Below are 18,116 nucleotides of genomic sequence, written 5' to 3'. Positions count from 1 at the left end.
CGCTGTTCACCGATACATTTGAAATGAGTAAATCTGCTACCACTGAAGGATGTTTCATTGTGATCAGCAAATTTTCACCACTGTTGTCGATTATTTGTTTTTCATTTTTAATCAGCAATTGGGAATCATCAGTTTTGTTTTTTGCAGATTGGTGATGTACCCTAACAATACGTCGAAAAGGGAAAGCATCAACGAATTATCGTTTTCGTCCTCTTTTTTTATTCTTCGCGTCTCTGTTACTTCTGTTTGTTTAGTTCTCAACACCCACTGAATTTTCTATGTTATTGTGATCTTCCATTACATCTGAGTTTTGATGATGTGATGATAATCCATTCGTTTTAATATTGGTACTTAGAGTTGGTAGACTAAACTAGAAATGGCGGACTAAATTTGTCAGCGCGTCTGTAAGATCAGAATATAAAACCAACATCCTGTATTTAAGTTACAAAATTAATAATCAAACAACATGCCGCTACGTTGAAAATGACTAGAAGAAAAAATTAAAACACCTCGGATCAATTTTGGAGTAAGCAAATCATTTTCCCCGTATGGGGATTTCCCCGGATGAACTTGGGAAGTTCAAGTTCTCAATACAAGTTTATATTATATTTCGTATTTCTCAAACGAAAAATAAACATTTTTGGAACTTCAAAAAAATTATATTATAAGAAAATTTATGAGCTTACTTTAGTTTTAAAGAAATATACATCCCTTTACTGACACCCCGTAAAATAAAGAAATTGTTGCCAATCACCTTTGCAATCTATTTGGTTTCATTAACTTTATGTTCGAAGATAATTTTTTTTCTAGTAGTTACACGCGTATTTTTTTCGTTTATTTTCCATATCGAAATCAAATGTTTAAAAATACGAATATTTGCACAAAACTAAGATAAAAATAATCAATTAACAAAAATATTAAATTTAATGAAGTAGAGCAACTTTCACTTCGGTATGAAGGAAAATCGAGCGTAGATCACACGTCAGAACGCTCCGGCCCAAGGAGCGCGACTAAAGAAATTCGCTAGGATTTTTCCTAATTATTTTAAATATTTTTTTAATATTTAAGGAATTATCAAAATTCAAAAAAAAATTTTTTTTAAAGGATTAATACTCATTGGTCTTCAACCAACTCGAATAAATTAATGGAAAGAATAACTTTTAGCAGTATTTATCAATAGATTTTGTAAGGCAAAAAATGGGAAATTTAATGAATTTATAACGTTCTAATTAAGAAAATCATAAGTTTTTCGGCAATTGTGTTCAGCAGTTTTTAATAACGACTATATAAGGATAATAATGCGCTGATCAGATTGTGTAAATTGTAATCGGTTGCAACGTAGTGAGTGCACAAACTTAGCTCGAAATGTCTTTGTGGGAAATAGACTTATCTTGAAGGCCTGATTAAGGTAACATAAAGTAACTTTATAAATGTGAAAAAATTCACGCGCATTGCGTATATAACACTAATTGATAAACAAGAAAAAAAAATTCAGTTTATCATTTCATTAGCCGGGAAAAAATTGTCAAATAACTTGTTGAAAACGCAATTTTGCTAGACTGCAGCCTTAAGTATATCGTTATTTTTTGTTTGAAATAATAATATTCATTATTTATTCAATATCATATGAAGGGTAGCTTTAACGACAATGACATTTAAATAAAATAACAATATATGCTAATAAATATTTTGTGTAAATTAAATAATTTAAATATACACTTAAAAGGAAAATTAGTTGTGTTGTAAATGTTAAAAACATTTCCTTTGTTAAATTATGTTTATTTCATTTAACAAATAAAAACATTAAAAAAGTGTCGTTTTAACCCCTTGACCACCGAGCGGCCCGATCGGGTTACGACACAATAGATTTTCTATAATAAATGCGTGAAAATAAATGTATGTGCTTATGCAATGTGTATAAGTTACTAACCGAGCGAAGTCTTCGGCGGTCGGCCCCTCCTCTTCTTAACCTTCGGCGTTAGTGGCAATGGGGTCTTCCTGGGCCTTCCCCTTCCCCTCCTTGGGGGCTCTGCTAATTCCCCCTGACTGATCTCGTTCCTCACGGGTTCCAGGGTCGCATTGAGCACCACGGGGGCCCGTGGGGGTAACATGACGTCCCCACTGGGGGTGAACACTAAGTGCCCGGATTCTCTATGTGTAGTGCGAACCATGCCCGACATTACTTCGGAGTTGGTTGTGGACTCGCGTTTGACCCCCGCTTGGTCGCTCGCCATGTCTACTGTTGGGTCCTCCTGTAATAACACGTGAGATTACACATGGTGATATTTCAAATCTTATAGAAAAGTAATGTTAATATTAAAAACTTTATTAGAGAGAGAGTTGGTGTGACTGGATAATTTAGTAATTTACACACACCAACCCAGATTGAGCCGACATTAATGACACAAAAAAATGACTCAACCCATAACATACATTCTAGTGGTAAAAACAGTAAAAAATCGCTTAGCAAATTTTTAAATACAAAGTGAAAGAATAATTCTATCAAAAATAACCTAAAAAATCCCGCTACACATCAAAAGATTTTGTGAATAATTAAATAATTTACAACAAAAACGATAATTTCAATGTTACACAGAAACATGTACACAAACATACCCGTTCACAGATCTTAGTATGCACGCGCAGTTTATCGGAGCGCGCGAAGGACCGTCCGCAGCCGCCGCACATGTACGGTCTCTCGCCCGTGTGCGTGAGGCGGTGGCGGGACAGGTGGGACGAGCGGGCGAATCTGTAATCGAAATCTTTTATTTAAAAAAAATTAAAAAAATAGTATTAACTGAGCTTGTTCATGATTATAAAAAAACATTGGTTGTCTGTAAAGTCGGTTTACTGACGATAGTTGAACGTGACAACGTCCGATTGTGCTTCTTTGTCGCTCGTTCCGCGCTCTCGCTTGCACTTCAAGCCTTACATGGAACGCCTCAGAGCGAGGTAACGCTGCATGAGTCATGTTTTTTCGTGCGTGCAGCCGGCTATATCGAATTATAAGACGTTGCCACGTCAAAACTAACATACTTTTTAATACTTGAAAATTGAGGGTAATTTTATCCTTTTAAGTTGTAGTGATTTAATTACTTCATAAAACTACCTGTTAGATGCATCTATTTAGTTAGTTACATATCTGAGACTGATGTTAGACAAAACTATTAAAGAACAAGAAAATCCAGCCTGGATAAGCAAAATAAGTATTAACACTCACAAAAGTGTTAAAGATAATTATTATTTTAAGAAATTAACTTAAAAATAATAATTGTGACCAAAATAGAACATTTATTGATTCTTAACTAATAGACATAGACATACATTCACAATAAAGAATGAAACAATAAGATTATAATGTAAAAAAGCTCACCGAACATCACAGATATCGCACGCATACGGTCGGCCATCTTGCGAATCATTTGCTGCAGCATCTGACACTGAGCCGCTCGAGTCTGTCTCTTCGTCTTCGTCCATTGCTGTTTTGCCCCTTTCTGTTTAAAATTAAATTTCATTTTCTGATAGTCATATGTGACCATAAACAACAGAAATAAAAGAAATTTATAACAACACAAGCTGTCCTGGCTAACGTCGTTCTACCTCTTATCACTTAGGGCATGAAAAACAGATATCGTTCTATTTTCAGACCTACCCCGATATGCACACAAAATTGCATGAGTATCGGTACAGCTGTTTCGGAGGAGTATGGTAACTTACATTGTGACACGAGAATTTTATATAGAGAAGAGAAGAGATTTATGTGTTCCTCCAAGGTCCCTCCCCTCTCAAAAAAAAATGTGAGCCGTCATGGGACGCCTGGCAGAAGATGTGAAACATCGTTCGGTTTACAAGTGAGCCTATAGATGTGTATAGCGTGGCGACCCGTCGCCATGGCAAGCGTCGCCACGTCAACAATTCGGTTTACAAGTGAGCCTATAGATGTTTCACATCAAAAGAAAATTACAAAAAGTTCTGATCATCAATTTTGCAAGTATTAGGAGCGCAAGTAATTTTGATTGAGAAATATAAGAACATTCGAAATTCACAAAACAAGAGCGTTATGCCACGACATTACGTATTCTTTACAAATTCAAAAAATATATAATATCAAATTATAATTTAGACAGGTTTGGATTAGCTTCATCCGGTTAAGTTATCTATACGAACAAGTCACATGCATCCTTAATCGCTAATAAATTAGATAATCACATATAAATTATCATAGATGCGTAAGTGCGTAACTTTTCTGTGCTAAAACCATCCTACTAATATTATAAATGCGAATGTTTGTGAGGATGGATGTATATGTATGTTTGTTACTCTATCACGCAAATACTACTGAATCGATTACAATGAAATTTAGCACACGTATAGAGGGTAACTTGGATTAGCACATAGGTTTTATCCCGGAAATCCCACAGGAACGGGAATTATGCAGATTTTTCTTTGAAAACGCGGGCGAAGCCGAGGGCGGAAAGCTAGTCAGTCTTCTTTATAATAAAAATGTATCTCCAAATGTGTTGCTTAGCGTATAAATCGAGAACAGCTTGACCAACTTGGTTAATTTTTATGAAACGTTTTTGTTCAAGCACAAGGATGATTATGGAGGCAGGGCAGAACAACGTCTGCCCAGGCAGCTGGTTGTGAATATTTTTTCGAATAAGTAATCCAGTACCAGTACATTATTAAAAGTTTTTCTTCCAGTCTCACTATTTTAAGTGTTTAGGTGGCAAGGTTTATTGATCCTTCGAGCCGGATCGAAAACAGTGACAAGTAACCAGTACAAATAGAATTCATACAGTACAGCTATGAAGCGTTTAGATATCTATGTATTTAGCGTTAAAAGGATTTTAGTATTAGGCCAAATATAATATGCATTATGCATGTTTATAACATGGTAATACATGCTGCGTTATCGTGACATGTGAGATATAAGAGAAATATTTAAATACATTAATATGCTAATTTAATAACCACGTGTCTAGAAATGATGCAAAAAAAAGTATATTTCATTTAGCTATACAAATACGAACATTCATTATGCAAAATAAAAGCAATATATTTACTTTATATTTTGAACAGTTAGGTTAGTTAATTTAGAAAAAAAAATTGTTCATTACTGTAAGTATTTCTTAGCGTATTAGTCTAGTTGTTTTTTTTTTTATTGCAAATACGTAGATATTTAAAATTCATTACCATCAGAATCATCATGTTCATTATTGGTAGGTTTCTGTAGCACGGCCAATTGCACAACTTTGATGCCGCCCGGCTTTCCTTCTGCGTCCTTCGAGTCGCCGTTGTTTGTCGCGTCTAAAATAAGAAAATTATCTTTCATAAAATTAAAAGATTTTGTATAAATTTAATTGATAACGTAATGTACAAAATTAGTTTATCGTCGACCCCTCTAAATTCTTATTTAGGGTCGGATTACAAATAAATAAATTTAGACATGATTTATTGCTGCCAGATATACAAACAGGATAAAATCTGGAGAACGAAATATAAAGACAAAAATCTTCGAAATTTTAGCAAATGTGACTAACACATTAAAATTTTCAAACAGAACTCGTTTTGCCTCTGGATAAATAATAAAATATGTTTTTATTTTAGCGTATAAAAATATATAACATGCCACAAGAATTATAATATACCTTATCAAATGCGTATTTAATAATTAAATAGCAATGTTTATAAAAGTCGTGCGATGTTTTTAATATAATTAATACAAACGTTGGAAATACGAACAATGATATGTACGTTTAAAAGTTAAAACAAATAAACGGAACGTGTTCTGCAACTTTATTATTTATTCAACCGCGCACTTCACTACATAGTATAAAACAAAGTCGCATTCTCTGTCCCTATTTCCCTATGTCCCTATGTCCCTTTGTACGCTTAGATCTTTGAAACTACGCAGCGGATTTTGATGCGGTTTTTTTTAATAGATAGAGTGATTCAAGAGGAAGGTTTATATGTATAATAACATCCATTAAATAGTGGAGAAGTACTGTTATTTTTGAGGTTTCTAATGTGATGTCGTAAATAATTACATTTCTTCCGCTTACATTGCAAACGCAGGTTGAACCCTACGAGTTTTATCAAAATAATGTACTAAGTATTGTACACATTGAAAAGGTCTACAGAAAAGTCCGCGATGGCATATGTCTATCTCTTATGGATAACCCACAATAACTTTTTTTTGTCATTTACTTTTTACGACAAATAATGGCTAATTTTCGAAGCGATTTTAACCAATACAGCATTAATCCTTAACCAATTAAAAACCTTGAATACATTGTTCATTTAATATAGATCTATATGGCCCTTTACACCGTATGATTTAAGTGAATATTTTCGAAGATATTACAGATTTAAAAATTGCGGGACGTACCGTTTGCGGCGGTACCGGCCGGCCGGGCCGCTATGTTTTTATATACAAATTATAATTACAACGTTAAAAGTTTTTCTGTAGTGTATATAGTATCAGCATTGCACCCGTGCGAAGCCGGGGCGGGTCGCTAGTACCTTCATATAATATTAAAGCGAGCCCTTTGAAAATATGAACGCGATTAAAATTTTCCGGCAGGTTTTTTGTAAGAAAACTCGCAAGATATTAATAAAACATATAGTGTAGTATATGTTGCCGTTTAAGGTAGCAAAGTAATGAAAATATTGATGGATAGACTGTCCTTTTTTGTCTAGTTTTTTTAAAGAGGAGACGACGCGATAATATGGGAGATATACGCATAAACTGGTTGATGAGTTTGCTCTTTTTTCCAATGCAGGCATCTTCAATTCCTTTTCTAGTACTCTTTCGTTTCGAAGTGCAAATAAATTATATTTTAAAACGATTCGTATGTATTTTATCCGTATGTATTCTCTAAGATAAAATACTAAATTTAATACGTGTAACAAAATAATCATACTTTAATCCAACTGCGTTGCAGATTCGCCTTTGCTACAGTAATGTAAACAAACAAAATTTTATTTGATTAGTGAATAACTCATATCAATATTATATAAATAGCTTGGTGAGATCCACTACGTCATGTTTCGTTACAGCACATATTTATTTCGTATTTCACATGTCAGCTAAATAAATGAAAGTACATATATTGAATACTAGCTCTGCCGCGTGGTTTCACCCGCATTGCTCCGCTCCTGTTGGTCTTAGCGTGATGATATATAGCCTATAACCTTCCTCGATAAATGGGCTATCTAACACCGAAAGGATTTTTCAAATCGGACCAGTAGTTCCTGAGATTAGCGCGTTCAAACAAACACTCTTCAGCTATAATTATTTAGTATAGATGCTATATTACTATAATATTAGTATAGATGAGGGTACCTACATGGGCAGATGTTTATTCCAATTATATATGACAAAATGTCATCTATTAGCATTTTGAATTCATTGTCTATACAGATCCATAAATATTACATTTAATTACTATTTATAACGTTATCAAGGCGAAATGTGTCAGTATTTTTTCAAAGTCAATTTATTGTATTTTTATAAATTATTCCTATATCGAATAAACATATAAATTCGATTCTCTAGCCAGTATGTATAAATCATACGTAAGCATTTATCATAAATTTAAATACAAAAGCGCTTTTGCAATCGTATTGTAATAAAAATTGCTCGAGCTGCCGTCAGAGCATGAAAAATTATACTAAATTATTGTTTAAAAACCAAGACATCGTTAGACAATGTCTGTGATAATGATTATATAGCACCATAGTCTAGCGTCTGTTCTAAAGACTGATTCACATTGGTTGAGCCATATAATCTACCTATACTAATATAATAAAGCTGAAAAGTTTGTTTGAACGCTCTAATCTCAGGAACTGCTGGTCCGATTTGAAAAATTGTTTCGGTGTTAGATAGCCCATTTATCGAGGAAGGCTATAATATCATCACGCTAATACCAAATGGAGCGGAGCAATGCAGGTAAAACCGCAGGGCACAGCTAGCTATAATAAAAGATTTAAAAAAAATAATATGTATCCACATCGTCATAATATTTTGTGGCGGAAAAACTATTTCATGTTTAAATTAATTACATGGATTCTGTAAGATTTATGCCTTATTTCTGGACATATTAAATATTCCGTCTACGTTGCACATAAATTATTATTCTTCCATGCTCTCTTTATCTCTACGCGTATTAGTATGAAACAGGTAGTTTTGCAAATAATAAATAACATTAATGTGTTACTAATAAAATTTGAAATAAAAGTTACAGGACAAAAATCTTACTACCCACTGTAAGTCTGGTACGTGCCATAAAATATAGTTGAGAAATAACGCTTTTGCAGATGCACTCCAGTCTCCACTATATTAAATTTTCTTATAGTAACAGACCTAAAGTCGTATTTTCGCAATTTCCCTGAATGTTAACTATGTTCCCTGAATGTTAATTAAAGATCGACTTTTGTTTTAAAAAATAATGACAACATTTTTAAAAGACATTAACAATGCAGCTCATACCTAGGCTCTTTATCATTTTGGGTGTTCCGAAAAGATAAAACAATTTATTTAATAATTCATTTTCATAGGAATTCATAAAATGCGACCCATGCCCCGGCACCCTTTTATTGAATCTTAAATTATACATATTTTATTTACAACGCCGCGGGAGAAAGTTATAATTGCATATATTATTCAACTGTGACTTTTAAATCGTAAAAATAACTGTTTATTATATTATCTATGTATAATAAATATTAATTAAAGTAGAAAATGGTTATAATTAACGAATTATTTTTATAATTCATACACATGTTTAAATAATTATGGATACAGTAATACAAAACAAAAATGTGTGCGTGTACTAGTGTACACACGTAAGAAGTGAAACTTCTTTCTAACCTTATTTTTCAAAAAATAATATACTATATGCAACTTTACAGAAATACGTCGAATCACGCGTGGTAGGGATAAGAAAAAGATGGCGCGTAATGGAAAAATGTCACGCGTAACGAAAAAATGTTACACTAAATTTTTTTCCAACCCCGATAAAGAAGTTTCACTTCAAAAATAATTTATAGTGTCATAATTGCCTGATACATTGGCTCTTGAAATTTTTTTCGGGCGAGAATAAATTTTAAATTGCATAGAATCCATATCAAAATAATCAATGATTACTAAAAATTGCCAGGAAATATTGGACCAAAAAACACAGGTCTACAATATAGTACAAAATAATACCTTATTTAATTTGGACAAAGCATATTTTATGTTTTTAAGGCGCGTGTTCAAACTGGTTTAGTTTAATAGCTGGGTCCACACCGGCCGATCCAGTGATCCCGCGATCCGCGATCCAGGATCGCGGAGCATGGATCGTGGATCATGTTAGGCCGATCCACTTTAAAAACTTGCGATCCAAAATATGCGCTCCAAGTGATCCTAAGGCGATCCGTGATTCAGCCAGTCTAACTCTTGTACGATATGGAGTCACACGTACAACGGCGGCGTCTTGCCGTTGCAGCAGTAACTTTTATTATACTGAAATGTTTGCGCAAAAAATAAAAAAAAAGAAATCGACGGTTTTGGGTGAAACAATTTTTAAAAATCGATTGGCATCTGGGACTCAGCTGTACGCAGAGTTAGTTTCAGATGAAGTTGAACACAATTTTGCAAGAATGAATGCTAATCAATTTGAGATATTCGACTTTCTGAGAAGTCCATGGTGAGGTGGATCGCGCGATCCAACACAACCGTCCACACCGCGCGCATCACGCAACTGAGGCACCTTTGAAGCGGGTACAAAAACCGCCCGCTAACGGATCGCACGAGGTAGGGATCGCGCGCGGCAAAACGCGTGCATGGATCGCGCGCGGCACGTCCACACCGCCCGCATCTTTGGATCGCGCGCCTGCCGCGCGCGATCGGATCGCGGTGGATCGGCCGGTGTGGACCCAGCTAATTACATTTTCAATAGCTGGGTCCACACCGGCCGATCCAGTGATCCCGCGATCCGCGATCCAGGATCGCGGAGCACGGATCGTGGATCATGTTAGGCCGATCCACTTTAAAAACTTGCGATCCAAAATATGCGCTCCAAGTGATCCTAAGGCGATCCGTGATTCAGCCAGTCTAACTCTTGTACGATATGGAGTCACACGTACAACGGCGGCGTCTTGCCGTTGCAGCAGTAACTTTTATTACACTGAAATGTTCGCGCAAAAAATCAAAAAAAAGAAATCGACGGTTTTGGGTGAAACAACTTTACAAAAATCGATTGGAATCTGGGACTCAGCTGTACGCAGAGTTAGTTTCAGATGAAGTGGAACACAATTTTGCAAGAATGAATGCTATTCAATTTGAGATATTCGACTTTCTGAGATGTCCATGGTGAGGTGGATCGCGCGATCCAACACAACCGTCCACACCGCGCGCATCACGCAACTGAGGCACCTTTGAAGCGGGTACAAAAACCGCCCGCTAACGGATCGCACGAGGTAGGGATCGCGCGCGGCAAAACGCGTGCATGGATCGCGCGCGGCACGTCCACACCGCCCGCATCTTTGGATCGCGCGCCTGCCGCGCGCGATCGGATCGCGATGGATCGGCCGGTGTGGACCCAGCTAACCACCAATCATACACTTAGAACAAGACTTTTACTGGGAACTATTCGCTTTTGCAATATATTTTGTTATGACTCATGGCTGATACATTTTACGTTGTCTAAAATGATTGACAAGTATTTATTATCCATACTAATATTATAAATGCGAAAGTAACTCTGTCTGTCTGTCTGTTACTCAATCACGCCTTAACTACTGAACCAATTTGCATGAAATTTGGTATAGAGATATTTTGATACCCGAGAAAGGACATAGGCTACTTTTTACCCCGGGAAAGAGGATAGGTTTTATCCCGGAAATCCCACGGGAACGGGAACTATACGAATTTTTCTTTGACTGCGCGGGCGAAGCTTGCGGGTGGAAAGCTAGTAGTAGATAATTAGAATTCTTATAGATTTGTTGAAATTTTAAGTGGTGAATATTTTGAGTTGCCATGTAAATTCTACTTGATAAGTAGGTATAATAAAATATGAAGTCAAAATGTGAGTTCGTCGGATGCATATGCAACCAATAATCTAAATTCTAACCTATACTTTAATCATAATAAAATTAAAACTCTACTAAGAGCTTTTGCATAAAGCATCATAATATACAAGCTTTTAGAAATAAAATAAATTGTGGAACATTATATGAATTTTTTAATTTGTAAAATACTCTTATAATTATTAAAAATTTAACCATAAACTACATTACAAAAATTGGTAAAACTTGTTCGAAAGTATTAATAAATCATAAAAATAAAGTATCGTTTAAAATATTTAATAAAATAATATTTAGCAATTTATATGCATTTATTATAATGAACCATATCCAAATAAGATTTATGACGAAAGTATAATTTAAGTTTATACGGTATTTTTTTGTCTGTAGAAATAATTAACAGTACTTATAATTTTTTTACGAGTAGGTATGCGATATTTGATATTTGCGAATTTTTTAATTACGGTCCAAAAAAAATAATGCAAAGATAATTTTATAAGGATTTTTTAAATCATTTTACATTAATTATGTATATTTGTTTTTTTTGTGCCTATACACGTTGTCTTTTCTAAAGTACATATTTTTTCGCATAAACACAGTCATTAAAAACACCGTAATACAAAATATAAATGTTTTAAAAAAGAAACGTCCGAGTAATGACCTGAAGATAATCAAAAAATATATTTTTTATTGGCAATAAAGAGAACCGTGATAAAATTATGATTCGGGTGGATTTTATAAATATTTAAAAAACGTAATCTTGTTTTTTATGGAGCGGTTATTCTTTTTTTTATAGGAAAATTCTTATGATTTTTTTTTTGTTTCTAATATGTATATAAATGTTATTAGTTGACACTTGCTAGTAGGTACATATTCTATTTTTGACATATTGTAGGTATGGTATTTGACATATGTTAATAAACATAGGTAGTACATTGGATATATTGGATATATATTTTCACGTTTTATTTAAAAAAAAGTTATTATTGCCATTTTACTCATTACGTATAGTACTTTGAATATTAGTTTAAAGTTTTTTGATATCTGCCCCCCTAGTCAAGTGGCTTTCTGTTAGCGTAGCGTTCAATAGAATAGACTACGAATGTATGAGATTGACGTAAGCTGTAGATAACTTATCTATCTCATACATTCGTATTCTATTCTATTGAACGCTACGCTAACAGAAAGCCACTTGACTAGGGGGGCTGTTATAGTTACGGAATAATCGCCTGTGACACTTAACGATTACACCCTGTTTATACAATAGTTCCATACTTCGTTGAAATCAAACATTTTTTTTAATTAGTTATTTATTATTATTTTAATTTATATTATACGTAAATAATCGCTTTTAATATTTCATAAAAAAACACTCAGAGCCGTAGGATGAATAACATTTTTAATTGCATTGTAATAATTTTTCATTATAAAAAGTTCAGGCGTCATCAGTATTAAATTAAAAACCAGATTTTTTAATTTACTGATGACGTCAGAACTGCGAAGCAAATCATTAATGAATCAATTTAATTTAAAGCTTTATTACTTTTTATATTTTTATTTGAGGTTTTTAAAAACTGTAAGATAAGATTTTATTAGCACAAAATAAAAATTTATGTATATATTTTATTAATTCATGTTTCAAAAGTAACACATTTTATAAAGTTAACTATAAAATTTCCCATAAAACTGGCCAATCGTGAAACAAACAAAATAATTTTTACGTAAACACGTAACTTTTTGTGAAATTTCGCATCCGTTTTACAGGAGTATTAAATTTTATTTACGTATTTTAGTTAAAAAAAAAAACTTTTTTTTTTATTGCATAGACGTAGGTAACTATATACTAATTAACTTTTTTTTATTACATTATTCAAATAGTACCCAACTTTCATTTTTCATTACGTGCACAGGATGTTACAGTTTTTTTTTATTTAACTCGACTGTTAAACTGAACGTTACGTAATTAATCATCCGTTAAATTCCAACGCCGTTAATAAACTCATATTATATTATGTATTATATATAAACAAAACAGTTTATTTTATAATTATATAGGTATGTATTAGAAAACAAAAACAAACGATAATAGTTGAGTTAAATTTCACATCATTTCCCTAAAATGAGGTTAGTATATTCATTGAGCGTAACGATTTTAATGACCAAATGTACTTTTTATAATTTTTATAAATTATTATATTATTCATATTTAACGTGTACATGCGGATCTATTTAGTATTTACGTGTTTTTACATTTACATAATATATTTAGATTAAGAACAATGTGTTACAAAAGAAACATTCATCATTAAAATTACAATGCATTATTATATAAAATTCCCAAAAGAATTACAATAATAAATCAACGCTGCAAACGCACGTCTTTCGCAAAAATGTGCATAAAATATACGCGTATTCATCCCAATGCATTTAACCATTTCCTGCTTCCATTGAAACGAAATGCCGAGTATCATTCATCAAAGGCAACGTGAAAATCATATTTTCATATATATAATATCGCAGACAGGGGTTGAAAGCGGGACTACACCCTCCAATTTAAGGCTGATAAATAAAGCTCTCAATACCTCTACATTCATATTAACTATCGCTCGCCCTGTAGCTAATAATAGACCCCGACTATCGACTTTGTTACGTAAAAAGGAACCCTAAAAACCTTGACATCTTTTGTTTTTTCTTTTTTCAAAAATAGGATTTCATTCAAATTTGAAATTCCAAATTCAAACTTGAATTTCGAATCTTTATTGCGAATCGAAATCTTGATAATTCGCATCTTAAGATAACATTAATTTAGACTTATTAACATAGACATCTGTAAAGAATAGATTAAACTTTAATTATTTAGTGGAAGCCTAATTTGAATAATAATTAAAGAATTTAATTTATACAAATGCGATTTGCATTTTTTTATTATAAAATGGAGTCGAAATTAAGATATTCGCGAAATTAAACCTGTATTTGGCATTATGTGCATTCCGAAACTTATGAGATTTACGATTTATTGCGACGCATTTATTTTCACACTTTATTAATTAAGTCGCGATTTACCCGATAGCGTCTGATGAAAAAACTTTTAATAACCAATTATGGATGGTAATTAACAAGTATTATCTTTTTCTTCAAATAAAAGACCGAGAAAAAAATGTTGACTCTAGTTATTGGAAATTGTTTTCATAGAATAACGCACTAGTGTCCTGTTGAGGTGTGAATATTGAGATTTAAATTAGTCAGTTTTCGCATAACGTCTGACGATAAGAAAGAAATACTGTTAAAGTTTAAATTACATAACTTTCAACTTTATATTACATAAAATTCAACAACAAAGTAGTAAATTTATAGCAAAGAACTAATATTTAAAGTTAACCGACTGCAGGGCGTCATCATCCTGTATTTTTTGCACTTATAAATATAATAAAGATTCACAAACATACCTATATGTATAATAAATAAAAAATTATAATCCCTACCTAGTGGGATACCATGACGGCCTACAGCAGTATTTTTTCCAGTATGGTTAGTGTCGACATTGTCATTTTTCCACATTGAAATTACCTTATAATGCTATAAGACGGTACGGGTCACGGTACGGGTGCAGAAAAGCTAAAATACTCCCTGGCTCCTCTATAACTCTGCGGCTATATCTCTAAAATATCCATGGGCTTACCATGGTTACCATGGTAACATCGCTTACCATCAGGCGACCCACCAACCAGCCACCAGCACCATTAACATAAACAAATTCGTCTCAAATCTGGTTCAAAATCCGGCACCTGCAAATCCATCATTGATACTCACTGGGTGAAGTGACCTTATTCGGTTGTTCCTCAGTCTTCTCGTCCTGGAAGCGGACCGTCATGGTCTTCTTCTTGACGCGCATCCTGTCGTCTTCTGGCGACATTATGGACATCCGCTTTTTTGGCCTGTCGTCTTCGGATTCGCGTTTCACTTCTGACGGTGTGGGTGCTGGGGATAATTGTTCTTTTAGACCTGTTTTGCGGAGTCAGAACATTGCAAAATGAATAAATAAAATAATATTTAAAAAAAATAATAAAAGAAATTATGCTATTGCGTTTGATATCAATTGCTTAAATAAAGATAACATTTCCCTACGATATCCCAAACTAAACCTTTTCTTTCTTTCTTTCAAACTATAAAAGTAAAAGCGATGAATGGAAATTGAATAATATAAAAAAAAAGACGGGTTGCACTCCGGGAGTGCCGGCAGAAGTGAAAACTTGATTATTAACTTTCAGCATGTTTGATATTTTGAAATGGTATCCGTCTTACGCATGGAATATAAGGACTAAAAAAAAAACATCCGTCTTACGCTTTTTCGATCAGGCCACGTGTCCGGACGCGAGTTTAAGATTTTATACCCAACGCCGCAAAAGAAGTTTTCACTTCAAAAATCTTTGGAGAAAGTTCAAGTTCAAGAGAAACCAAGTCTTCTCTATTAATTTCGCACTTACCATTGCTATCCTGTTCAGTCTGTATGCTCGCCACCACCCTCTCCCCAGTCCTTGCAGCCTGTCTGGCTTCCTCCATCTCGCGGGCCGCAGCAGCCAATATATTATTGACTGCCGTCTGTGTTGTGGGCATGTCCTCCCGACGGCGGCGTCGGACCTCCTCCGCGCGCATCATCGATTGTTGGTACATGTGTATCTACAAACCATTGTTCCTTATAGATAACCACATCTATAAAATTCAAATCATCCCCATATCTCGTAAGATCCGTGTTATTAAACATTAATATTAATATGTGCTAATTCTCAGCAATTCCATTTTGTATTTATCGCAAAAAATTGCAAAAAATCGAACACACATTTCACGTTATAAATTCAAAAATCTAGATTTCGAATTTTAATTTTGACAAAATTTAACCTGTCTGAGTAGATTTTTTTAACATTTAAAAATAAAATATGAATTAATGTAAATTAGAATTTAGAATAAAATAAATCGGTTGGTGTTCGCTTTATGTATTATTTATATTTATAATAATTATTAGGTTGGTAATATACATAATTATTTCATTCATTTACAAATAAGTTCAGTAAATATTTTTTTATTTTATTTTATACACTTTATTGTGCTGCCAACATAACAAAAGTGGGTACAATAGTACTTAAACTAGTACAAACAGCTCAGAGGGCGGCCTTATTACTAACAAGTAATCTCTTCCAGGCAACCAACAGATTGTGTGAAAAACAATATAACTACAGCGGAGGTAGGTAAAAAGTTAAACATAAATAGATATTACTAAAAATACAGTCATAATATACACACTAAAATAAGATATAATATACCATACCAAAAGATATAGAATACATATATAAATACATCATAAAAAATATAAACATAATATACTATAACAAATACTACAAATACAAAATACTATATCGATTCAAACGCAAGATTTAAAAAGTGGTCACGTATGAGGCTCTTAAATTTAGATAGACTTTGAGCTTGCCTTATGGGTATAGGTAAGGAATTCCATAGATTAATGGCCGTAATAATAAAAGAATCACCATAAAAGCGCGTGCGATGGAAAGGTGTGCACAGGACGAGCCTATCCACTGAACGAAGGGAATAGCTTTCACAGTGCAGGAAGTCAAATTTATTTTTAAGGTATGAAGGAGTCTTAGGGTCAAAAAGGACACGATAAAGTAACTGCAAGTAATGCACATTCCGGCGAAAGCGGACTGGGAGCCACTTGAGCTTCTTGCGGAAGGAAGAGACATGGTCGTATTTGCGAAGACCAAATACAAACCGGATACCATAGTTCTGGAGGCGCTCAAGTTTTTCTATCTGCTCGGCTGATAAATCAGGAAAGCAAGCATCAGCGTAGTCAATAATAGGAAGGAGAAGGGACTGTGCTAGCATAACTTTGGTCGATATGGGTAAGAAATTACGAAGACGCCGCAATGAACTGGAAGCAGCATAAAATTTCCGACTCAGTTCCTGAATGTGATGCGACCAAGATAGTGTCTGATCCAGGTAGACACCTAAATTTTTGACGTGCTCGCTATAAGGTATGATTTCTCCCCGAATCTGTACAGAAGGCAGTATACCCCAATCAACCTCCGATATTTGGTAAGGACTACCGATAACGATGACCTGACTTTTCGACGGATTGATTTTTAGGCCAAATTGATCACACCATGTTACTATGTTGGTTAGTTCGTTGTTGATGGAATGAACTGCGTTAGGTAGGTTATCAGGGGTTGATTGCGTGTAGATCTGTAAATCGTCGGCAAACATATGGTAGGGAGAAGTTAATTGAGATGTGAGATTGTTAATAAATATGGCAAATAGGAGAGGTGACAAGACGCCACCCTGTGGCACACCGGCGGGTACTGCACACCAAGATGAATGTTTGTCATCCATCAGGATACGCTGCCGCCGGTCGCCCAGGTAACTTTGAAACCAGTTAAGAACTGTAGATGAAAAGTTAAGAAGTCGTAGCAAACTCAGAAGGATATTGTGATTTACCGTGTTAAAAGCATTGCTAAAATCTAAGAGAGTTAGAACAGTAAGTTGCTTGTTGTCCATACCATGACGAATGTCATCGGTAACTTTAACCAGGGCTGTAAATAGTAATACGTATAGTTAATTTTTTATGTCTATGTATGCAAATACGTCTCACTTGATTAATGATTTAACGCGCGATGTTTAACTTCGTTTTTAAATAAATAATAATTGAACAAGGACATTCACGTTTAAATTTAAATAAAAATGCTCCATGCGATGAATTAAGTGTGTGTGTGTCATGTGATTAAATATAAATTAGCTGAGTAAATCTATCAATTGTATGAATAGCTACAAAAAATGTATGAAACTGCGTGTTTCTACTTTGGATTTGTTTAAGAAACTTTTATAAAAATGATCGACTCATATTAACCAAAAAATATAACTTAAGCAAATCCTTAATAACCTATCGGTATTCTTTTTTTTATAAATAAACTCGTCTATAAAAATTTTAAAGGACCTAAAAATCCTTTTTTCGGTAGTTATATCATATTCTCTCGTTT

The 18,116-nt window shown here is 33.8% G+C and overlaps 1 protein-coding gene across 3 annotated transcripts in view; it reads right to left on the bottom strand.

Annotated features, from left to right (window-relative positions):
- LOC149901375 (uncharacterized) overlaps positions 1 to 18,116 on the bottom strand; it is a 36,302-nt gene that overhangs the window by 7,838 nt on the left and 10,348 nt on the right. For 2 of the 3 annotated variants that reach the window (XM_090111353.1, XM_090111351.1), the window contains exons 4-9: positions 15,558 to 15,750; positions 14,884 to 15,075; positions 5,197 to 5,310; positions 3,374 to 3,494; positions 2,617 to 2,749; positions 1,931 to 2,252 (exon numbers count right to left, since the gene is read on the bottom strand). In XM_090111353.1, coding sequence (XP_089967479.1) covers positions 1,931 to 2,252; positions 2,617 to 2,749; positions 3,374 to 3,494; positions 5,197 to 5,310; positions 14,884 to 15,075; positions 15,558 to 15,750 — 1,075 coding nt within the window. The remainder of the gene's footprint in view (positions 1 to 1,930; positions 2,253 to 2,616; positions 2,750 to 3,373; positions 3,495 to 5,196; positions 5,311 to 14,883; positions 15,076 to 15,557; positions 15,751 to 18,116) is intronic. The other variant, XM_090111352.1, reaches the window with a different exon arrangement.

This window comes from Colias eurytheme, chromosome 17, assembly GCF_061535395.1.
Source record: "Colias eurytheme isolate Ceu_HAF_F1 chromosome 17, ilColEury1 Martin Lab GWU primary, whole genome shotgun sequence".
In the NCBI taxonomy this organism is placed as follows: Eukaryota; Metazoa; Arthropoda; class Insecta; order Lepidoptera; family Pieridae; genus Colias; species Colias eurytheme.
Note: the sequence above shows the minus strand (reverse complement) of the source record. Positions and strands in the feature narration are given on the sequence as shown.